The sequence below is a fragment of the Fukomys damarensis genome, unplaced genomic scaffold (assembly GCF_012274545.1).
Source record: "Fukomys damarensis isolate Sample0158 unplaced genomic scaffold, DMR_v1.0_HiC HiC_scaffold_32, whole genome shotgun sequence".
NCBI lineage: Eukaryota > Metazoa > Chordata > Mammalia > Rodentia > Bathyergidae > Fukomys > Fukomys damarensis.
This window is the reverse complement of record NW_022900944.1, coordinates 31418750-31441347: the sequence shown is the minus strand read 5'-3', so window position 1 is coordinate 31441347 and position 22598 is coordinate 31418750. Positions and strand designations below refer to the sequence as shown.

Below are 22598 nucleotides of genomic sequence, written 5' to 3'. Positions count from 1 at the left end.
GGCCAGGTCGGGACTCCGAGACCCTGCCCCGGATGCCCGTAGTCTAGATCCCTTCCTCCATCCCCTCTAGACTAGCCCCAACAGCGGAAATTCCCCAACCCAGCCCTTCCCCGAGTCCCGAAACCCAGTCCTTCGAGTTCTCTCCCCTAAACCTTTCCCAAACAGCCCCTGGGCCGGAGTCAGAGAGGTAAGCGGCCACTGCCGCTCCAGGGAGAGCTGCGGGAGACAGCATGTCGCCGGAGGGGCGGAGGCCCTTGGGGACTGGGCCGGGCTGGAGGGGCGCGGGCTCTTTCGCAGTGTGCACCCACCCCTGGGGCTGCGGCCGCGGGCCACGCATCACCCGGTGCAGACGGCAGGGGGCAGTGCGCCGCTACCCTGAGTGCAATTGCCAGCAACCTAGGACCCCCTTCTGCCCCCACCCCCACCAAGCAGAACTGCGCACGCGCACTGGGAGCTCCCGGGAAGCCGCGGTCAATGTTGCCCTCTACAGAAACTCCCAAGCCCTGGCTGCCTTCGGCTCACTCCAGCCTGGAAAGACTTTCTTATTCTCCCAAACTGAATAGCCACTCTTCCCTCAAACCACAGGGAATGCTACACACCTTTTCCACGAAACCGAAGAGAACCTAAGGAATTCCCAGTAAACTAAGAGCGAACCACCTAACTTTGGTGCATTCGTCTTATCTCGCCCCAGAGGAAGATTGTCTCATTTTCATTCAAGCTAAGGAGCACCAACCCACTTATCCCAAACTGAGGGTAGGAATATGTACTACCTGCCTCCTCAAATTGACTCATCCTATTCTTTTTCGAGAAAGAGCAACTCGTCCTTCTTCCCACTACTTAGGGGAACCGATTCTGCTCTTCCTTCAAACAGTGGAATCTTATTTTCATTTTGTGCGCCAAACTGAAAGGAACCCCCTCTTAACTGTTTTCCCGAAGTGAGGGAAATACTTACATTGATATCTCAAACTGTAGGAATTGGGGCCTAAACCAGGCAGAACGGACCAGCCACTGCCTAAAGAAACTTCCGCCCCACTGGCCTAGCGAAACTCAGCCTCATCGACCCCTAACCCTAAGAAAGCCTCTCCCGCACCCTCCTAGCTGGGGCAAGCAGTTTTCCCGCCTCCTAGTGGGGAAACTAACGGGATCGCGCCCGGCTCTCCGAGTGGCTGGTGTAAGCCCCGCCCCTGGCCGTGTTACCCCTAGCGCGCTTTCAGGGCCGCGTCTTGGCCACACCCCTTCCTCGGCCCCGCCTATCTGGCTCCGCCCCTCCAGCAGCGTCCGGTGCAGCCCGGCCCAAACGGCAGAGCCAGTCTAGGCGAAGCTACCCCCTGGCAGGGACTCTGAGGTGCGCGGTGTGAGCCGGTGGCCGAGTCATGGCGGGCGGGGAAGATCGCGGGGACGGGGAACCGCTATCAGTGGTGACCGTAAGGGTGCAGTACCTGGAAGACACCGATCCCTTTGCATGTGCCAACTTCCCGGAGCCGCGCCGGCCCCCGACCTGTAGCCTGGATGGAGGGCTGCCTCTGAGTACGCAGATACCTGCGCTTCACCGCCTGTTGGGGGCGCCACTCAAGGTGAGGTTGGTGGAGAAAGGTTGAGGCGATTGGGGATTCAGTGTACGCGCCGTGAAAGCCGGTGGGAGGTGTCTCTCGCGGAGAAGCAGGACGGAGTTCTCTGTCTGGAGTTGTAGGATCCTCTGCGAGGGGGTGGGGCTCTCAAGTTGGGGTCTCAAAGAGAGATGGGAACTGGTGGTTCTCGCCAACCCTGAATGCCCCCTCAAAATGAGGTCCTCTGAAGAGGTTCCCGGAGTCGGCCCTCTGCCCTCTGCCAGGGTGGTTGCCTTAGGCAGGGTGACTGCAGTAGATCAGACTGCTGCGGACCTAGGAGGCAGAGCTGGGGAGGAAGCTGTTTCCACCTGCTTCAGGTGAGGCGGAGGCGGGACCACGAAGAGAGGCGGACCCAGGGCGGGCCTGTGGAGGTGGCTTGGGCTGGGGCGGTGTCTGAAGGCTGGGTTGAGTCGGTAGGACCGAATCTCTCCGTTGTAGGCTCGGGCTGGGAGGAATAGCCAAGAAGGGATTCCACGGAGTGAGGGGAGTCCGCAGGGAGCGGCGAGCCGATGCTATGCGGAGGACTGGAGGAGGCACGGGTGGAAAAGCCCTTTGAGTCACCACCCCTACTACCTTCTACACCTGCAAGAAGAGACCAGTGCCTAGAAGGGAGGCGGCAGGCCCGGCTAATTTTAAACCGCCGAACTGCCCTAGTTTGTCCAGGTCCCAAGGCTGACTTTGCACTACACGGGAGAGGCGCTTTTCCAGATGGCCGGTCCGACCTCCACTTCGGCTCGCGGCCTTCAGCCCCCCGCAGGCAGCCCTTTCCGGCGCGCTGTTTCCGGGCCAGGACTCTGGGAGGCGCACTGCCACCCCTCAGTATTCTCCGCCAGCCGGGAGTAGTGGGGAAGAGGAGGGATGTCGGTGGGGGTGGGGTGCCTCAGCTGTGCTCTGAGTTGCGCAAACTTGCCCCTTTAGCCCGGGGTCTCCCCTGGAATGTGCCCCGGGCACCGGGCCCCGGCCTGCATTCCTCGCACAGCCCCGCCTCTGCCTCCCGGTACCGACGGGAGTGGTGCTTCAAGGCCACAGCTGAAAAGATGCAGCACACTGCCCACCTCTGTTGTTTTGATGTGGCCCCTTCTTGTTCTTCGCGATTAAGGTGACAAACAAGTGGATTTCGAAGAAGTGTGTCCAGCCGAAGGCCACCTGCCATTCAGAATAGGGAGAAAGGGGTGCCAAGCTGAGGCTGGTGAGGCTCCTGGAATTTATGGCTCAGAAATAAGGAAAGAATGATAGTATTCCTCCTATTTCCCTACTATAGGACAGGACCTTGTCTCTATGCTCTTCACAGCTGGGGATAAGTCTGGGAGATCAGCTGCAGAAAAGAGGCTGGGAACCATCCCTTCTCTTTGAGAAGTCTATCTCCTACTCATGCACAAGGCCCTGGGTTGGATTCTCTGCACCAATTTTGGGGGCATTTCCTCACGCCACCAGGTGCCTGTCATCTGCTCCCTAGCTGAGGACACCACTGAGCTCCACAGAGAATATATCAACTCAGGGTGTCTTGGTCTGTCCCTTTTCAGGATCTCCCACATGGAGTATCTAAGGGCTGCCCCTTTCCCGCATTGTGAAGATTTGGGAACTGGACAGGCACACTAAGTTACAACAGTGCTTGGACTCCCTGGAGTTGGCAGCTTTTCCAGGAATGGTCAGATTCACTATGATGTACTTGTCCCAAATATAAACTGTGACCACAGACCCAGAATAGAAGGCTGGAGGAAGAAGGACTGAGAATAGGGCAGAGTAGGAGACATCAGAGAGCTAACGGAGAGGGGAGCAGGGCTCCTCTTTGCAGGAAATGTCAACAGCTGGTTCCTCCCCTCGTCTTATGAGTGGGTGCCCCAGAAGCCCAGACATGACTCAGGGCTGCCTTCCTAGCCTTCTAGAAGGGAGAGACAGCCCAAAACCCAAGTATCCCTGTTCTAGGATGTGGAACAAAATTAAGAGGGAGGGGTTCTCTATCCACTACTTCATCCTGGATACCGTTGTCCAGGATCCTGTGTGCAGTTGTCCAGGAGAGGACAGGAGACAGCCAAAATACTTCTGCCCTCCCACTCTGGGCTTTGGCCTTTATCATCCCTGCCCCCTTCCCGGGTGTGTATAGAGGCTGGCCCTTTCTCTCTGGGGCTCCACCCCCACTCCCCATTGGCCTTAGATTTCCCCTGGGGCTCCCTTTCAAACCACGTGGAGCTTGAAGATCTGAGAAAGCCTTGCTCATTTCCTCCAAGTCTAGGAGGAAGCTCCCAGCCACAGCCTCTGACTCATCTCCTGGCCTTATTGGTTGGGGGACTCTAGCAGTGCCTTGGGTCAGGCTTTGTGTCCCCAGAGGATCTCAGAAGTGTTTGTCTTTCATTTGTGCAAAAGACTCTCCCAGCCCCAAGGACTTGTTCCTACCCCAGGGGAGAATTGGCTCTCTGGCATCTTATCTCCAAGCCTAAGGACTTGCTCCTAACCCAGGGGAAAATTGATCTGGCATCTTATCTCCTAAACCAGAGTCCCACTTTCTTTTCTGGAAGAGACTCAGGAGCCTCCTCTGAGACCCAAAAGCCCAGCCACATCTGGAATAACTGACTTTTCCCTAGGCTCTGGGAAGAGGAACCCAGGGTGCTTCTTTGACTTTCCTGTAAAGGCTGAAGGAGTCCTCTCTTCCTAGAAGCAGGGATAGCTCTAGGAATCTGCTCCTTACCAGTAACCTTGTTTCCCCAGATAATGGTGGCTAAAGATCAGAGTAAGACAGAAGATACTATACTGGAATATGTCCTGATTGTTTTCCAAGCCGCCCACTCCAGCCTGTATTCTTCTGGATCCCTCATGGCAAGGGGGCAGAGTATGAACCCGATATCTAAGATAGAGACCAACTGAAAGGGTCCTGAGGTTTCTTTGTGTGGCAGGGGTCTCTGGTAATGAACGGAGCTCTTTAGTCCCCTTTTAGAGTCTCTTTGGAAGACTAGAAAATTGGGGTGTGGGCCTGAGTTGCTTTGTCTGAAGCCAGCATGTTCCATCTGCTGGTCTTTCTGGACTAGAGAAGCTAGGCTGGTGAGGGACCTTAGGGCCCAGGTCCTTGGTAGTGTTACCCTAGCCTATATGTTTATGTGTTCATTTGTGTTTCCCTTGCTAGAACTGGGAGGACCAGTTTGGGGTATTTGCAGAGTCCAGGAGGCTGAAGGGGCAGTCTCTAGCCCTCACTCTACCTCCCCTTCGGGGTTCCCTGGAGCACTTTCAAGGCACATCTGCCCAAGATCTGGGTCAGTTAGCTGTGTCACCTGGAGCGATTCACTGAATTTCTGAGTCTTGATTTCCTCACCTATAAAAAGATTAGCAGGAGGACCAGGGATTTAGCCCATGGTGCCACTGCCTGCCTCACAAGTGCAAGGTCCTGAGTTCAATCCCCAGTACAAAAAAAAAAAAGATTAGCAGGAGAATCAAGAAATAGGCAGCCTGATATCTAGCCCAGAGGAGGCTTAACAAATGTGGATTTCCTCCCCAAGGCCCATCCCTGTCATCTCATCCAAAAAGTCACAGTCCTGGAGACCCACAAGAACAGAGAAGGGGGAGTCTTCAGAGTACAAGGTCCATGTTTATAAGAAAGGAGTCACAAGAGGCAGTGGACCAATTATTTCCTAAAACAGTCCCTCATGTAATCTGGCCTTACCTCTATCTTCCTTCATCCTGCCTGAGTGCTCATTCCCACCTGATTATACTGTTATAAAAAATATTAAAGAGCCAGGCGTGGTGGCGCACACTTGTAATTCCAGCACTCGGGAGGCTGAGGCAGGAGGATAGCTATGAGTTCGAGACCAGCCCGGGCTACATAGTGAGTTCACCTGCATAGTGAGACCCTGTCTCAAAAAACAAACAAAAAAGAGTAAAGAGTAAACTTCATGGTCCTCTAAGCTTGACCCTGTTTATAAAACCATATGTAAAGTAATCCCAGTACTCTGGAAGGCTGAGGCAGAAGGGTCACAAGTTTGAGCCCAGCCTGAGCAATTCTGCAGCTTAGCAAGACCTGGTCTCAAAACAAATAGTAAGAAGGGGCTTGGGATGTAACTCAATGTAAAGGTCCTGAATTTAATTCCCAGTACTACAATGACCACAAAAAGAAAACATATAAAAGGGAACCTGGGGTATAGCTCAGTGGTAAAGCACTTGCCTAGCATGTGCAAGGCCCTGGGTTCCATCCCCAGCACCACAAAAAGAAAAAAAAAAGTAATAAATTATATGTAACCAGTGGATTTAGCCTGCCAGAAAAAGCCTGAGCCTGGAAAGTAAAGTGGACTGGAGGCCAAAGTGTGGCGCCAAGCCTGGGAAGGATAGGGGAGGGACTCTATCCCAAGATAGAGACCAGAGAAGTGAAGAAGACAAGAGCCAGAATGTGGGTCCATGCTATGTACTGACCCCAAGCACTGTCAGCAGGGACCAGGATTTGGTCTTGCTCAGGCCTGGCCCAGTCCCAGGGTGTGAGAAACAAGGCCCAGAGGTTTGGCTCTTAGAATGGTGACCCCAGAAAGGGGCCAAGGGTGTGAGGGATAAGGACCATCCTGCTGGCAGGAAGTCTCCCCTCTTTATTGCCTGCCTGACCCTAGCCCTCTACCCACCACCTCCACCCAGGATGGACAGCTTCAGGGGAGGAAGATACACAATCCTGTAGGCACTGGGCTGGGTGTTAGCCATAGACCTCCTTCCCAGAAAATGGAACCCTGGCAGGCTCAGACAGGTAAAGTGGCTGAGGAAGTCAAATCTGCTACCATGAAGGGAAAGACTTAAACCTGGTTGGCTGAGGAAACTAAAGGAGGTGGACACCTAGCCCTCCGGCCCCTGCCCCAAATGGTGTTCTGGAGGGAAAGGGCCATTCTCTGCTCCTTTGGAATTGGAACAAGCATGTGTGCTCGCAAATGGGAGGACAGCGTGGTGGGCCTAACCCTTCTGTAGATATGTGCTCCTTTGGCCCGTGCACAGCTATACCTGGCCACATACCTGAGTATGTAAGTGCTTACCGGGTGTCATATTATCAGCCTTCGGAGTTTAGTGTTTACAGCAGTCTGTACCTCCCCTCTCTCAGCACTCATGAGAGATGTGATTTATTTGTGAGCTTTTTCTGAGCCAAACCTGTTTCCTGCACTGGGCTGAAAAGAAGGGAAGGCTGAGGCAGTGGCAGATTCCTGCTGTGTCCTCTGCACTGAAAACTAGCCTGATTCATGAATGTTTGAATGAATGAGATGTGTATATGAGTGATCTGGGGATCTCAGAGGGGCTGTGGCTGTGGCTGTGGGGCAGGTGTATTCCACCAAGAATCCAAAGTGCCAGGAGAGGCAGCTGGACCAGGATGGGAGTGGTGTATTTAAGCTGCTGAGTTACCAAGTAGGAAGGATCATGAGGAATGTGAAGTTGTTCTCAGCTGAGCTGACCCTGAGAAGGATGCCCCAGCCCCAGTGCCCCCTCTCAGACCTGTTCCTAATAGGCCCTGGAGAAGATCACTCTGCTCCCAGGGAGAGAAAAGAAGCCAGGCCCGCCCAAGGCACCCAGAGGAGGGCAGGCAGCCAGGCAGGAAGTGGGCCAGAGAACAAGCTGAAGTGTTTGTGCTGTATCCCATGGCCCAGGAAAGGGGTGTCACCCAGTGGCCCCACAGGCTAAACTGCCAGGAAGGAGCCAGGTCAGGCTCTAAGGCTAGAACAGAGGTGCTAAACAGAGGTAGAGTTGGGCTCTGATCCCCCACCACCCCAAAGCGGCTGGAAGCCTTTAGGCAGGGTCCAGAGCAGGGCAGGGGTGACCAAACAGCAGGATAAATGTTGAGGTTGACTTGTCCAGTAAGATGGAGATCAGAAGACCCCCTTCCTCTCCAGAGGTGGGCACTCCCTGCATCCAGGCACCGCAAGGGCTAGAGTCACTCAGTTGGAGGGGACTTTGCATAGCCCTGCATGCCAAGACTGTACTATGGGGGTGGTGTCTGGGAGAGTAATGCTGCCCTGAGACTCTGCAGTCACCTCACTCAGGCGTCTCTACAGGCACTTCTCAGGGGGCCAAGTGCCGAGCTTAGTAGTGGTGGAAAAGAGCCAGGCTTGGGGGAGGAGGGAAACATTGGAAATAGATACATGGATACAGTATCCCTCCCTGTTACAGACATAGGTTTCAGTGTTTCATTGTACACTAAGTCCCCTAAAATTGGGGGGTCCAGCTACACCTGTAGCCTCCTTGAGGAGAGGGCAAAGTCCCTGAAGTCTGGAGGGTCGGGAGAGTCTGTGGATCAGCCCATTCCTCACCATTCTACCTGCAGAGACATGTGTATTCCCAGCTCTCCCAGTTGAGTTTGCACCTCACTGCAGACTTCACGCTTTCTCTATGGGCTTTAAGGCTTGGTGGCTCCACCCTTATCACCCCACAGGGCTGTGACCTTCCTCAATGGCAGGAACTTCTTCCTATTTCCTCTCCCTGTTCCTTGTCATTTGCATTCATTAGTCCAACAAGTGTTTAGTGAGTGCTTATTATGTGCCAGGTGTTGTGCTAGCAGGGAGCAAATTTGGCAGGGTGCCTGAACCTGAAGAACAGTTAATGAGCAAGAGAAAGAGTGTTGAGGGTATGATAATGCTATACAAAAGGCCTCAGGGGGAACCCACAATAGTGGGTCACAAAGCATTGGCTAGACAGGTCAGGAAGACTTTCCAAAATTTTTATCTAACCTGAAACCTGAAGAATGGGTAGGTATTAACCAGGAGAGGAGTTGCCATATAAAATAGGCAAAAAGACTGGCACCTGAAACAGATGGGCTCTGCACATAGTAGGCACTTTAGAAACAATTGCATCAATAAAAAGAAGAAAGAAAAAAAAGAAAGAATTGCGGAGGAAGGCGTAGATACAGTGCAAAGCCTTGTCTGCCTCTCCAAGCAGGAGGTCAGAGGTAATAAGGTCTTCATACAGACCCCCAAGCTGTATGAGCCGGCTTTGAGCTAATACACTTAAATATGTGTGACAATTAATTTTTTAAAAGATAAGAAATGGTATATGCCTGTATTCCCAGCACTCAGAAGTCTGAGGCAGGAGGATTGTGAGTTCAAGTCCACCGTAGGCTACGTAATGAGTTTGAGGCCAGCCTGAGTTTTACAGCAAAACTTTGTCTTAAAAAAAAAAAAAAAAAAAAAAAAAAGGCTAAGGCTAAGCCAGGGGTGTAGCTCAGCAGCACAGTGCCTGCCTGGCAAGGGAGATGTCCTGAGTTCAATCCCTGGTACAAAAAAAAAAAAAGAAAGGTTAAATTTATTTTGGTTTATGGTTTTGGAGGTTTTAGTCTCCCCCTCCTTTTTTGTGGTACTAGAGATTGAACCCAGGACCCTTCCACTGAGCTACGTCCTTAGCCTTTTGTTTTGTTTTTTGTTTTTTTGTTTTTTGGGTTTTGTTTTGTTTTTTTTTGGTACTAGGGATCTGTCCTTAAGTTTGTAAGGCAGGCAGTGTAGCCTTTTTTAAATTTTGAGACAGGGCGTTATTAAGCTGCCCAAACTGGACTCAAACTTTTGAACCTCTGGATTACAGGTATATGCCACCACACCTGGCCAAGGGTGGCCCCATTTCTTTGAGCCTCTGGTGAGGATGGCACATCATGGTAGGAGTGTGTGGCACAACAAATTGCTTACATCTCATGAACTAGGAAGCAAAGGGAAAAACTGGACTGGCTGGAGTCCCATAATCCCTTTGAGGACACTTGAGGGCTTCCTATAAGGCCCCACCTTACAAAGTTTCTACCACTTCACATGGACCTTTAGGGACATTTGACATCCAAACTATAGCACCAGGCCTCACAGCTGTTCTCCTTGCCCCCAGCTGGAGGACTGTGCCCTGCAGGTATCTCCCTCTGGATACTACCTGGATCTGGAATTGTCCTTGGAAGAGCAGCGGGAGATGCTGGAGAGCTTCTATGAAGAGATCAGGTCAGAGCCAGGGAGGCAAGGGAGCCCTTCCCCTTCCTCCGCAGAGAGGTGGCATGGATCAAGCCCCCACCCTTGTCCCCACTAGGGGCTAGCTCATGTCAGCAGCGGAGACGCTCAATCTGTATCCTGGACCGTGGGTCACCTCCTACCGCCCCAGGGAACTATGCCAGGGGAATCCCAAAGCCTGGCCAATGTTACCTTCCATCCAGGGTTGGAGGGGGGCTCTGTCACATACCTGAGATACCTGTGTTTGTACACACCCTCCTGTCTTTTCACCCTTGGGCCTTGGAGTGGTAGTCAGGAAGGAAGGAACTGGGCAGGGATGGCAGGTAGAGATGTTTGGTTGCCTATCTTTGGGGGGCAGGACCTGAGGAATGGGCTGGCAATGGCTGATGAGGCTTCTTGATTCCAGCAAAGGGCGGAAGCCCACACTGATCCTGCGGACCCAGCTCTCTGTGAGAGTCAGTGCTATCTTGGGTGAGTTTGTGAGAGATCCTTGTCCAGCAGTCCTTCCCTGTCCTCTCCACATAGCTCAGCTGGACCAGTTTCTTTCTGGCCTGTGATGGACTGGATAGAGTGGAATGGAGAAAGGATTACTCCCCTATACCTCTCTGGGCTAGGGATGACACTATAGCTAGACTGCAGTGGTGGTGGTAGTAGAGTGCCTAGACAGGGAATGGAGGAGAGTTTGAGAATACTAGAATCTTCTTTGGTGGGAGATTATGATTGTATTCTAGTAGAGGAAGACAATGTCTGTGTCCCTGTGAGGTTTTCTTGCCTGCCTACCCTTTGCAGAAAAGTTGTATGGCTCCAGTGGCCCTGAGCTCCGCCGCTCCCTCTTCTCACTGAAGCAGATTTTCCAGGTAAGACCCAGAAGTGGGCTGGGGATGGGTGTCCAGCATGAGCCTCCCTAAACTTCTCCCTCGTTCCTCCAGGAAGACAAGGACTTGGTGCCTGAATTCGTGCACTCAGAGGGGCTGAATTGCCTTATCCGTGTGGGTGCTGCAGCTGATCACAACTACCAGAGCTACATTCTTCGAGGTCAGCTCCACTCCTCCCCCATGACCTCTGTCCCCATAATGCCTTGCTAACCTTTTCCCTTCCCTGTATCTCCAGCCTTGGGCCAGCTGATGCTTTTTGTGGACGGGATGCTGGGGGTGGTGGCCCACAATGAGACGGTGCAGTGGCTTTATACACTGTGTGCCAGCCTGGTAAGTGGCCACGCATCCTTTTCCCATTGCTTCTCTCTGGGCCTCAGTTCGCTCTTCTGCAAAGTGAGCTAGCTAGTATGAAGCAAGCCTGAAGCCCCTCTAAGCCTAGAGGACTTGGAGGCAAGGTCTTTCTGCCCAGACTGCTCTCTGGATCCAGACCCAAGAGTCCTTTCCCCTCCCCTGCAGGAACTAGCATGGGTCTGGCCCAAGCCCCACTCACACGTGACCTTTCCCCTCAGTCCCGCTTGGTGGTAAAGACCGCTCTGAAGCTGCTGCTGGTATTTGTGGAATACTCTGAGAGCAACGCACCACTTTTCATCCGGGCAGTGAACTCTGTGGCCAGCACCACCGGTCAGAGCCTTTCTCTCCCTCCCCTGCCACTAAGAGCCCTCTTTCCTACCTGCCCCATCATGATTGCCCCTCTTTCTTTGTGGCAGGTGCTGTCCCCTGGGCCAATCTGATGTCCATCCTGGAGGAGAAGAATGGTGCTGACCCAGAGCTATTGGTGTACACTGTCACTCTCATCAACAAGGTGTGGGTGGGGACTAGGTGCCAACCATGGGTGGCTGGGGCTCCTGACCTGTGGTCACCACCAGCCTCAGCCCTGGCTTCCTATCCCCACACTGCAGACACTGGCAGCACTCCCAGACCAGGACTCCTTCTATGACGTGACAGATGCACTGGAGCAGCAGGGCATGGAGGCACTGGTCCAGCGCCTCCTGGGCACCTCTGGCACCGACGTTGACTTGCGTACACAGCTTACGCTCTATGAGGTGGGTTGAAAGTGGGAGGATGAAGAGGAGAGGGGCACCCCACCACCCCATCCATCCAATTCACACCCTGGCCCATCTCTGCTAGAGCGCCCTACGGTTGGAGGATGGAGACATGGAGGAAGCCACAGCTGCTGTGGCTGCGGGTGGCCGGCGGGAGCGAAGAAAGCCATCTTCAGAGGAGGGCAAGAGGAGCCGCCGATCTCTGGAGGGTGGGGGCTACCTTGTGCGTGCCCAAGAGCCTGGGTCAGTATCAACCTGGGTAGATGGGAAGTGGTGAATCTGCCAGGTGTGGCTCTGTCTGCTCACAGCCCCCACCCCCGCTCCAGCCCCATAGGCCCTGCTTCGATGACAGCCCTCACCTCCTCTACTGACCTTGCCCCACCAAGTGATGTCTCCAGCCCAGTGGGATTAGTCTCTGGCCTCTATACCTCGGTGAACCTCTTTCCTACCATTTCTGTGGCACCCTCCATCGAAAGCTCCGGTGAGAGGAGCATCTACAAGTAAGTCGAAAGATAGTGGCAGTCCCCAGAATCTTGTCTCCAACTGTTCCTCTACTTTGCGCCCTTTCATGGGCCCTCAGCCTCCTCTGCCCAAACGCGTGCTTTCTCTCTTTCCAGACTTCACCAAACTGCTCCCGTTTGGTAAGTGACTGTTGGGTGGTGGGGTTCAGCTCTGTCTGGACCCCTCCTCCTGCAGCTTCTCTATATCTCCTGACATTCTACCGGTTTTTTGTCTCTTGTGGTCTGTTTCCCTCTTTTTCTTTCTTTCTTTTTGGTACTGGGGACTGAACTCAGGACATTACACTTACAAGGCAGGCATGGTGCCACTGAGCTAAAACCTGATCCTGTCTCCCTCTTCTGTTTTTATGTTTCTCTGTTACTCTTGTTCTGCTCTTTGACTCCACCTCATCCTGCCCTGCTTCATATCAGTCTCTTCCCTTCCCACCCCATTCCTGTTAAGAAATCCTGTTATCACTGCTCAGCTCTGTGTGGGTGCAAGTGGATTTTGGGGTATAGTTGGCACCACAGTTACCATCTCTTCCTCTCATTCCCCCCAACCAGGGCCCCAGACAGCCCACCTGTCCCCCAGTCCCCTACCAGGCAGGCTGGGCTAGAGTAAGTACAGAAGCTGACCTGTGAGTCCTGCCATGTGCTGAGGGCTTCAGCATTGCTTCCCTATCAGGGGCTTCCCCACACCCCATGCAGCCTGAGCTAGGGGACTTTGCTTCCACCTCCATCAGGCTTATGCCTCCTAAGTGACCCAAATAATAAGCACTGAGAATAACAGTTCACTGGGGTCACAGTTGACTCTATGCTTCAACAGCTTAAACTAGAATGGAGGTACATACTCAGCTTGGGAGTAGGACAGGGAGATCTAGGGTGCTGTATGCTGTGTGCTGTGTGGGTGAAGGAGCAACCTAAGGCTGAGGGGAAGAGCAATGACTCAGGGTAGAAAGAGGCTGGAGGTGCCAGAAAAAAAGAGATATTGGGTCACTTTCATTATTTCAATATAAATTGAGTGCGCACCATTTTACCAGACCCTTTTCTAGACACAGGCCAGCACTCTCAAAAACTGCCAGATATGCAAAGGAAGGGATAGCCTGATATCCCCATTGCGACAGCCATCCCCTTCCCCTGCTGTAAAGGTCATTGTCTAGAGTCAGGACAGGAAAAAAAAAATCAATACAGCATGAGCAGTAGCAAGGTTGCAAGTTAGATGTTAAGTAGAACTTTCCCCTGTACTTTGACCTAGTAATGCTAGGTTGGCTGTAACTCTTCCCAGACATGGAGGACTGAAGAGGGGCTGACCTTTAGGGGGCAGGGGCCTGCTCAGAGCATGGACCGCAGCCTGTGCCAGTGTGTGCCTGCAATTGGGGGCAGTGTCCAGGAGCCCAGAAAGGCATGTGCATCTTCCCAGGCTGGACTTGTGACAGACACTGTCACTAACAAGTACCTTCCCTCAGAGCCCGGTTTCTGGAGCGTATGGCGGCAGAAGAAACAGAGAAGCAGGCTGCGCTGGCCCAGGGCCGGGCAGAGACACTGGCAAGGGCCACACCAGATGAGGCCGATGGACCCCCAGGTAGGTAGGTAGGTGGGCAGAACCCAGAATACACCCTGTTGATCACAGAGAGGATGCTAACAGCTCCTTTTTTTTTTTAAGGCCTCCGGGAACTGTGGGGCTCCCCAGAGCCAGCTCCTGCACCCAGAACACCCCAGAGCGCTGTTCCCCGAATTCTGCTCCAGGCGCAGCGGAGCCTTGAGCCAGAGCCCAAGGAGCCACTAGCACCACTAAGCCCCAAGGCTGAGCCCATCCAGGAGATCCCTGCCTGGGTATCCAAGCTCTGCATTGGTGACCTGGACTTCTCAGATCTAGGGGAGGATGAAGACCAGGACATACTGAATGTGGAGTCTGTGGAGACTGGAAAAGGGATCCCACCCCCACCACCTCTACTGCCTCTGCAATCTGGAGGCCCCCCACCTCCTCCACCCCCACTTCCCCCACCCATCAAAGGCTTCTGCCCACCACCTCCACCCCTGGTTGCCCCTCTTCCCCCCTCAGCACTCGATGGCCCACCCCTGCCCACCAAGAGGAAGACAGTAAAACTCTTCTGGCGGGAGCTGAAAATAGCTGGGGGTCACACAGGCTCTGGAAGCCACTTTGGGCCCTCCCCCACCCTGTGGGCCTCCTTAGAGCCTGTTTCAGTGGACACAGCACGGCTGGAACACCTCTTTGAGTCACGAGCCAAAGATGTGCTACCTTCCAAGGTAAACCCACTAGAGGCAAGAGGAATCAGAACTCAAAGGACTGAGCTATTCATACAAACCCCTCCTTTTGCACATGGGGAAACTGAGGCAAAGTACTAAGAGGGATTTGAGGCTCTCAACAAAGAGTTGGGAGCAGGGCGTGGTGGCTTATGCCTGTAATCTCCAGACATGGGGAGGCTAAGGCAGAAATCGATGTGAGTTCAAGGCCAGCCTGAAGTACAGAACCTATCTCAAAACAAGGGATCAGCAGAGCTTTCACTAGAATCAGCTTATCCCAGTGCCCTACGTGTTCCAGGTTGCCAATTGTGGGATCATTAGGCCATTTAGAAGAGAATCTTGGGAGTGTCCTCTTGGGTTTTTGCCCCAGCTAATCCCTTCCCCAATCTCACACAGCTCTTCCTCAAATCTTACAGAAAACTGGTGAGAGCCGACGGACAATGACCACAGTGCTGGACCCCAAGCGCAGCAATGCCATCAACATTGGGCTAACCACTTTGCCACCTGTGCATGTTATTAAGGCTGCCCTGCTCAACTTTGATGAATTTGCTGTCAGCAAGGATGGCATTGAAGTAAGATTACCCTACGTGTGTGAGGGAAGGTTGGGAGTTCTGGCCCTCTCCCTTGGTCAGTGGGCATTTCCAGTCCCTCCAGTAGTGAGCATGGGCTTAACAGGGCATTCACCAGGCCTTCGGGCTCCCCAGGATGTCCTAAGTGGGAGTCAGGGCCAAAGATCTTAGGCCCACAACTGAGGGATCTATGTGGGGTGATGGCTGCATCCTCAGAAGCTACTGACCATGATGCCTACGGCGGAGGAGAAGCAGAAGATTGAGGAAGCCCAGCTAGCCAATCCTGATATACCCCTGGGTCCAGCTGAGAATTTCCTGATGACTCTTGCCTCCATTGGAGGCCTGGCTGCCCGTCTACAACTCTGGGCCTTCAAGCTGGACTATGACAGCATGGAACGGGTATCTAGGTCATGGAGTGGGACAGGCAGTGGGGATGGGTGAACGATGACCATAGTCTGAGGGTGCCTGATCCCCCACAACAGGAAATTGCAGAGCCACTGTTTGACCTAAAAGTGGGCATGGAACAGTTGGTACAGAATACCACCTTCCACTGCATCCTGGCTACCCTGCTGGCTGTGGGCAACTTCCTCAATGGGTCCCAGGTGAGTGAAAGCACATAGAGGCTGGGGGTCAGGGCTTTGGAGCTATGCAGGCCCAAACTCAAGACAGGGTCCTTTCAGAGCAGCGGCTTTGAGTTGAACTACCTGGAGAAGGTATCAGAGGTGAAAGACACAGTGCGCCGGCAGTCACTGCTGTACCATCTCTGCTGTCTAGTACTCCAGACCCGGCCTGATTCCTCCGACCTCTACTCAGAGATCCCTGCCCTGACCCGCTGTGCCAAGGTTAGAATCAACCCAAGATTTGACTGAGACTGGGTATGGCACACTGTGCACTGCTTTCTGGGTCTGGCTCCTCTTCCTTCTTGTTTGGGCTGCTGTGCCAGTGTGCTTAGGCTACAGGTGTGAACTATATCCTCTACCAGAAGCATTCTTTCCTTGTCCTCGCCATACCTCCTGTCTTTGGGTCTGTTTACTGCCACTCCCTCCAAGAAGCCTTGTCTGTTCCCTGTAGATCTAATAGACTTGTCTGTCTCTTGCATTAGACCATGAGGTTTTGGAAAGCAGAGGCCAAACCTCAGCCAAGTCTCTAAGGCCAAGGCTGGCCATCCTGGCACAGAAGCAGCCTCTGGCAGTGTCTTACCTATGGAAGAGTAACACATGTACTCTATTGGTTTGGTTGTTTTGTTTTTAGACAGTCTCAGTGTGTAATCCAGCTAGCCTTGAACTCATTTTGTAGCCCTAGGTGGCCTTGAAATTGCAACACTCCTGCCTCAGGCTCCTAAGGGCTGGAATTACAGACAAGAACCACCATGCCCTGACCCTCACTTTTTCTAGGTGGACTTTGAGCAGTTGACTGAGAACCTGGGGCAGCTGGAGCGCCGGAGCCGGACAGCTGAGGAAAGCCTGCGGAGCTTGGCCAAGCATGAGCTGGCCCCAGCCCTGCGTGCCCGCCTCACCCACTTCCTGGCCCAGTGTGCTCGTCGTGTTGCCATGCTGAAGGTAGTGCACCGCCGTGTCTCCAACAGGTAGGAGTGTGGGACAGGGAGAGGTAGGCCTTCCGCCACTATCCTTCAGACATCAAGCAGGACTCCACATCCCTTCCCATTCCAACCTGCCTAGGTTCCATGCCTTCCTGCTCTACTTGGGCTACCCTGCACAGACAGCCCGCGAAGTGCGCATCATGCAATTCTGCCACATTCTGCGGGAGTTTGCACTTGAGTATCGGACTTGCCGGGAACGGGTACTGCAGCAGCAGAAGAAGCGGGCCACCTACCGTGAACGTAACAAGACCCGGGGACGCATGATCACTGAAGTGGGTGCCCTCCCAAATCACAACTGCTATTCCCATGGTTTCTTTCCTACTCTTAGCTCACCCTTGTCCCTTCTCCAGACAGAGAAGTTCTCAGGTGTGGCAGGGGAAGTACCTAACAACCCATCTGTCCCAGTGGCCGTGGGGAGTGGGCCAGGCTGGGGTGATGCCGACAGTCATGCCAGTATGAAGAGCCTGCTGACCAGCAGACCAGAGGATACTACACATGGCCGCCGCAGCAGAGGTGGGGCCATACCTGCTGGGTGGGAACAGTGGGTTCTAGGCCACCTTGGCCTGACTTCCTTACCTGGTCTCTCTCAGGCATGGCCCAGAGCAGCTCCCCAACTGTGCCCACAGCAGTGGGGTCCTCCACTGCACTTCCTGATGAACCTCCAGGCTCCAGTTTACCCAGCGACACATCAGATGAGATCATGGACCTATTAGTGCAGTCAGTAACTAAGAACAGTCCTCGAGCCATAGCTGCTCGGGAAAGGAAGCGGTCCCGTGGCAACCGCAAGTCTTGTAAGTACGCCTCCCAAGCCTACTACCCACCTTAAACCCACCAATCCCCTCAATCCTATTCTGTCTCTGCAGTGAGACGAACGTTGAAGAGTGGGCTTGGAGACGACCTGGTGCAGGCACTAGGACTAAGCAAGACTCCTGGCCTGGAGGTATGAGGGTGCTGCCTCCAGGAAGCCCATCTGCATCCAAGCTTGCAGTATAAGAGACTGTAGTGCAAAGAGAGCCCAGAACAGAATTCTGGGCCCAGAACCTTGTGCCCAAGGGCCCGTGCTTTTGGCAGTATTAGCGTGTGTGTGTGTGTGTGTGTGTGTGCGTGTATGCGTGTGTGCGTGTGCACGTGCCTGTATGTTTGTACATGTGTATACATGAGCTCCCTACTCAGAGAGCAAAATAAAGTTTTTTTAAGCTAATCCAAGAGCCCTTTCCCTCATTCTTTCCTTTCCCTGTGGAACCCCAGGGCCTTTGCACTGAGCTAAATCCCCAGCCCCCTTTTCCCTTTTGTTTTTTTGAGTAGTATCGGTATCGAACTCAGGACCTTGTGCTTACAGGGCAGGCACCGTGCCACTGAGCTAAATCCCCAGCCCCCTCTTTTGTACTTTAAAATCTGAAAGAGGTTCTTTTTAAGGCTAAAATGCCCAGGCTGAGATCCAACTTACAGTCCTCCTACTTCAGCCTCCGAGATACCATATTCAACTTTTTCCTCTTTCAATCACTCCCTCACCCCAGGCTGGGCTTGTATTCCATAGGACTAGTTCTTTCCTGCTTTGTTCCTGATTATCACTTATACAACCATTAGCCACATTCTAAGCCATTTATTCAGCGATCCTCTACGTTGGGCTGCTTTTGGCCCTGGACTAGGCACTCAATGCTCTAGCCACAGGGGACATGCAGTCTGATAGTCACCCAGCAACTTGTGGCCACAATGTTAATGGCTATAACCGCTTCATCTGCCGCCGCTCCTGTCGGCGCTGCCGTTTTTCATTGTGCTCTGGTGCTGAGGTGCTGCTGTCTGCCGTGAACCAGGGGCCCAGCACATTCACCCACAGGAGGTAAAGAGCCCGGCCTGGAGCCTAGGAGAAAGAAGATAACTTAAAAGTCGGGGGCAAAGAATGAAGGATGGGGGTTAGTGACCCTTTCTTAGGAATCCTCTAGCCCACGCACCAGAAGCCAGAAGGACCAGATGTAGAGGGAGAAGCAGCTGAGCACCTGCACAATGGCTGTCAGCAGGATCACATCCTTGAGATGCCTATGGATAGAAGGGAGGCTGTAAAGGCAGTAGATGGGCCCGTTCATTCCCTTCCACTCTCTTCAAGTTACAGATTGTGTGTCTTGGGCTCTCTGGATCCCAGCGCCCTAGCCCTGGGACCCGCTCACCTGGGCTGGCGGTGGGGGACACTCACTCTGCCATGCCCTGCTCCATGTTGAGGTCCATGCCACCATCCATCAAGGCCCCATCTTCAGAGAAGGCTGCACGAGCCATTGAGCTCATAGAGTGGTAGCTGGCCCCATATACTGCCAAACTAAAGGCCAGGGCAATCTGCAGAGCAATAATAACAAGTATTAAAAAGCAGTCACTGACCCTATTGTATACTCATTCACTTTCCAGAATGGGGACACTTACCCAGGCCCAAAATGAGGCAGATGAATAGAAGAAAACCAAGGTCACAAGGCAGTAAATGGCCTGCAAGGAAACAGGATCAGGTTAGGGAATGAAAGCTACTCCCAAACCATGAGCTTCCCTCAACTCTGACCAAGAATTATGCCAGGTTGTAGGAGGAGCCATGTTTTTGTAATAGGGTTCAGAAAAGAGTTCTGCCTTCTGGGTCAGAGCACCCAGAATCTCCTGATACCCAAGTCAGCCTAAAAATAAAGCCTTTGTGTATCTGGGGTGGGAAGGGCTGTTCAGTCTAGCTGGTACTCACTTCATTGCTTTTTTTCTGTTTTTGCTTTTACTAATCAGCACTTTCTATGTACACTGATCCTTTCTGGGTTTTTCAGTGGTGGTGATGGTCAGTTGGTTGTATTTTGGTGATGGACTAAATCCTCAAAAATGCTAGATAAACACTCTACCCCTGAACCACACCCCGTTTCTTTTTTGACTATCGTTCTCTTCTGGTGACTTAGCTGGCACCACCACTTCTCACCAAATAGATCTGAAGGTTGTGGGCCTGTGAGTGGCACAGAAGAAAGGCAGACACTTACATTGGCCCCCAGTATGATTCGCAGGTAGAACTTCAGGGTCTCTCTGTTCTCTTCAAATATCTGCTTCTTCCCTCTTGTGCCCACTTTGCCCTTGGGCTGCAGAGGGATGAGATGAAATGCTGTCGGGTTTCATCTCAAGCATGGACCTTCTCATTTCCCACACCAGCCTGGTTAGGTACTGAGTTCCATCTCCACCTCAGCCAAATAATCATATTGCTCAAACCCCTCCTCCAGCCCATCCGGTCTAGAGCTGACACCATCTTCGCAGCACCTCCAGCTATGATTGCTGCCTCCTGGCTCAGCAAACAATTCAACCCTAGGCTAATAATACCTTTTCGAGCTCCCCAGTAAGGTTCAGATTTGGGGTGATGACCACTCCAGGGGCACTCTTCTTGAATAGTGTTGAAGATTTTCTCCAGCCTCTCCTCTGGAAGTGATGCCCATCCCCCTCTAGCACTAGTTCTGGTACGGTCCTGCACAATCATCTCCCGCCCACGGCAGACCCTGCTTGCTTTAGTACAGTCTGTCCACTGGATGGCGCCCCCCTCTGGCCCACCCTACATCCCTTGCTGTCCTTCGCCTGGTTTTACAGTCTCAGCCCGGAGCACTTTTCTGATGGAGACCCCACCCTTCTTACCGCCATTGTACGACGCAAATAACCAGCCCGGGATACAAGGGAGAGTAACTGAAACCACAGTCAGTAGGAACCACATCGGCAAAGCATGCACTTCCGGTGCGGACCAAAGTCGTCAGTTCCTTGGACGGAAGTAAGGGCCACTTCCTTTCTAAGTCCCGCCTCTAGAGTCAGTGGGACTACACTTACCGGAAAGCCTTGCGCGGGGGCGGAGACTGCGGGGATGCGATGGCGGAGTCGCTGCCCCTGGAGGTGAGAGGAAACGCTCCCCAGGCCAGGCTCTGGACAGGCCCCGCCCTCGGGGTCTGGAGCTTTGGGGAGGGGCTATCAACTTGGCCTGCCATTCACTCCCGCCTGGTTGAAGTGACCCGCCCGGCGGATCCCGGGACCTGCAAGGTCTGGGTAACGACCCGCTTTTGGGCCACTCCGTCCCCTTAGCTTGGGGAAGCATCCTCTTCCCCGTCAGCCCTAGGAGATGGCTGCCCTGTCACTTCACAAGGGTAGACCTCCTGCCTACCCCCTTCGTTTGAGATGGCCATCCGCTGCACTTCAGATCTGGAAAATGTCAGTTCCATCCCATCGTCCCAGAAGGGTAACCGATCTTATCCCCACTGGCCCCTTGGGATGGTCACTACATTTCCTCTTCCTGACAGTGGGGAACAGACTGCTCTCTCCCCATCAACTCTGGGGATGGTCCCCGAGGTCCTTCAGCGAGGACAGACTTGCTGCCCAGAACCCTAGTCCTGTATGAGATATTTGTACCCTCTGCTTAGCTAGGAGCAAGAATACTCTACTCATGTGGGCCGGGTGACAACAGGTTTTGTTCCCTGTGGCTTCCTGGAATGGCTTCTCTGCTTTCCCTTTTGTCCTGAAGATTGTCAGCTCCCTCCTGCTGCCCATGATAGATATGACACTCTCCCATCAGTCCTGAAATGTTCCCTCTAAGCAAAAATGGGCCTGCTCCCACTTCAGTGAGTTACCTTCAATGGTATCCCTTTCCTCTTTGCCCCAGAGGATATCCATCCATCCCCGAGGATCCCATGGGTGACCAGTCATTTCTTTTAGCCCCTCAGGAAATGGGTCATGGGACAGTTGCTCCATCCTCATCCACTGTCTCCTCCAGTTCCTCTACAAAGACTACCCTCTTCTCAGCTTTATTAATCATGTCCCTGACCCCAATTATAACAGGTTTGTTCCCTTCTCCCTTTACTCCTGGATTAGCTACTCAACCCAGAAAACAGGATGGGAACTACCTTGGTTAGGAAGGCTTCCTGCCACCCCTTGAGAAGGACTTGGTCAGTCCTAGTCCCCATCAGTACTCTCCCCATGCTTCCCTCTGGCTGAGGCTGTACCATCAATCATTTTCTCCTTAGTAATAATTTATGTTCCCACTCCTTCTCTGAGCAAACCTTTGGTGAGAATAGACATAAAGGACAGTAAATTCTGGCTGAGCATCTCCTATAGCTCAGCAACTGAAAGGCGAAAGAGATCAGAATGAGCTGGTGAAATCAAATTTAAGGATGGATACCTTAGGAAAGCCCAAATAACTCCCCCCAAAAAAGCATACTGTGTTTGTAGGAGGATGGATTGAGGAAGCTCTGAGACCAGCAGGCCCAATCAGGCACAGAGGCCTGGCAGTGCTGACCCAGGAGTGGAGATTTTCCTGGAGGGTACTAGGGAACTCTGAAGGTTTTCACTGGGGTGTGCCGAAACTGAAAACAGTTTTTTAGGAAAACTAACCTAGAACTATAAAAAGTGCAGTACCAAGGATGAACTCGGAGGCAAGGAGGTCAGGTGGGAAATTGTGGAAGAGTTCTAGGTCTGGGATGGTAAAATCTTGAGCTACTGGGGTGGTGACTTTGCAAAGGTAGAAATATTAATAACATTCCAACAACCATTTATAGGTCATCTAGTCTCCATAAAACTCAATTTTTTAAAAAAAAAATCTACATTTCACACATAAAGGAACTGAAGCTTTGGGAGGTCAGTTACCTTTCCCGAAGTCATGCAGCTAAGTTTTGGTGGAGCTGGGATTTGAATGAGTCTAGGTTAGTCTGGCCTCATTTCATGTGTGTTTATAGGAGTGAGAGACAGAAGAATATGAGTCTGATGTATTACCAAGATGACAGGTGGGGTATACTCTTGGTATTGAAGGGGGAAGTTAGGCTGGGGGCAAAGTATGAATTTTGGTTGAGGCTAAAGTGATGGTACATTGAGGATGTAGCTCGTAGCTCAGTGGCAGAGCACTTGTGCAAGATACTGGATCACTACTCCCACAAAGTGATGGTGAACAGTTTGAATGAAGAGCATAATGGACACTGGCAATGCTGGACTAGCACTTGGCAAGTAGGACAATATGAAGCTATCAGACTGTTACTCCTATTTTTGTAAACAAGATCAAAATACCTAAATCTAAGCTCTGAGAGCCACAGGAAAAAAAATCCAGAAAGGTCAATTGGAAGTGCTGAGTGAAGGCTTAGAAAATATATTACAGGAGAACCACGCCTGCTCCCGACCCAGCCGCCATCGCTCAAGC

At 52.6% G+C, this 22598-nt stretch overlaps 3 protein-coding genes across 8 annotated transcripts in view; 2 read left to right on the top strand and 1 right to left on the bottom strand.

Annotated features, from left to right (window-relative positions):
- The first annotated feature begins 1303 nt into the window (after window positions 1–1303).
- On the top strand, window positions 1304–17628 carry Fhod1 (formin homology 2 domain containing 1). 3 transcript variants are annotated; one of them, XM_033757848.1, is made up of 24 exons: window positions 1304–1574; window positions 9414–9520; window positions 9933–9997; window positions 10316–10383; window positions 10456–10561; window positions 10637–10731; window positions 10971–11082; window positions 11169–11263; window positions 11361–11504; window positions 11590–11747; window positions 11831–12004; window positions 12122–12145; window positions 12566–12619; window positions 13468–13583; window positions 13665–14269; window positions 14683–14838; window positions 15052–15234; window positions 15318–15437; window positions 15516–15677; window positions 16230–16420; window positions 16515–16707; window positions 16786–16948; window positions 17026–17226; window positions 17299–17628. In XM_033757848.1, the coding sequence occupies exons 1-24, from the start codon at window positions 1374–1376 to the stop codon at window positions 17379–17381; spliced, it is 3576 nt and encodes a 1191-aa protein (XP_033613739.1). In that variant the 5' UTR covers window positions 1304–1373; the 3' UTR covers window positions 17382–17628. The 3 variants fall into 3 exon arrangements, with proteins under 3 accessions (XP_033613739.1, XP_010610533.1, XP_010610532.1); XM_010612231.2 differs by lacking the exons at window positions 12122–12145; window positions 12566–12619; XM_010612230.2 differs by lacking the exons at window positions 12122–12145; window positions 12566–12619 and having other exon boundaries at window positions 11334–11504.
- Window positions 17629–18009: 381 nt separating this feature from the next.
- Window positions 18010–20187, bottom strand: Tmem208 (transmembrane protein 208). 4 transcript variants are annotated; one of them, XM_010612219.3, is made up of 6 exons: window positions 20066–20187; window positions 19429–19524; window positions 18848–18907; window positions 18627–18763; window positions 18433–18472; window positions 18010–18296 (listed from the first exon to the last, which is right to left on the bottom strand). In XM_010612219.3, exons 1-6 carry the CDS (start codon window positions 20069–20071, stop codon window positions 18159–18161), a joined length of 477 nt encoding a protein of 158 aa, XP_010610521.1. In that variant the 5' UTR covers window positions 20072–20187; the 3' UTR covers window positions 18010–18158. The 4 variants fall into 4 exon arrangements, with proteins under 4 accessions (XP_010610521.1, XP_010610522.1, XP_010610520.1 ...); XM_010612218.3 differs by having other exon boundaries at window positions 18012–18296; window positions 18388–18472; XM_010612220.3 differs by lacking the exon at window positions 19429–19524 and having other exon boundaries at window positions 18011–18296; window positions 18388–18472.
- Window positions 20188–20250: 63 nt separating this feature from the next.
- Lrrc29 (leucine rich repeat containing 29) overlaps window positions 20251–22598 on the top strand; it is a 19362-nt gene continuing 17014 nt past the window's right edge. Inside the window, 1 exon segment of the mRNA XM_010612212.2 lies at window positions 20251–20314. Coding sequence (XP_010610514.2) covers window positions 20291–20314 — 24 coding nt within the window. The 5' untranslated portion in view covers window positions 20251–20290.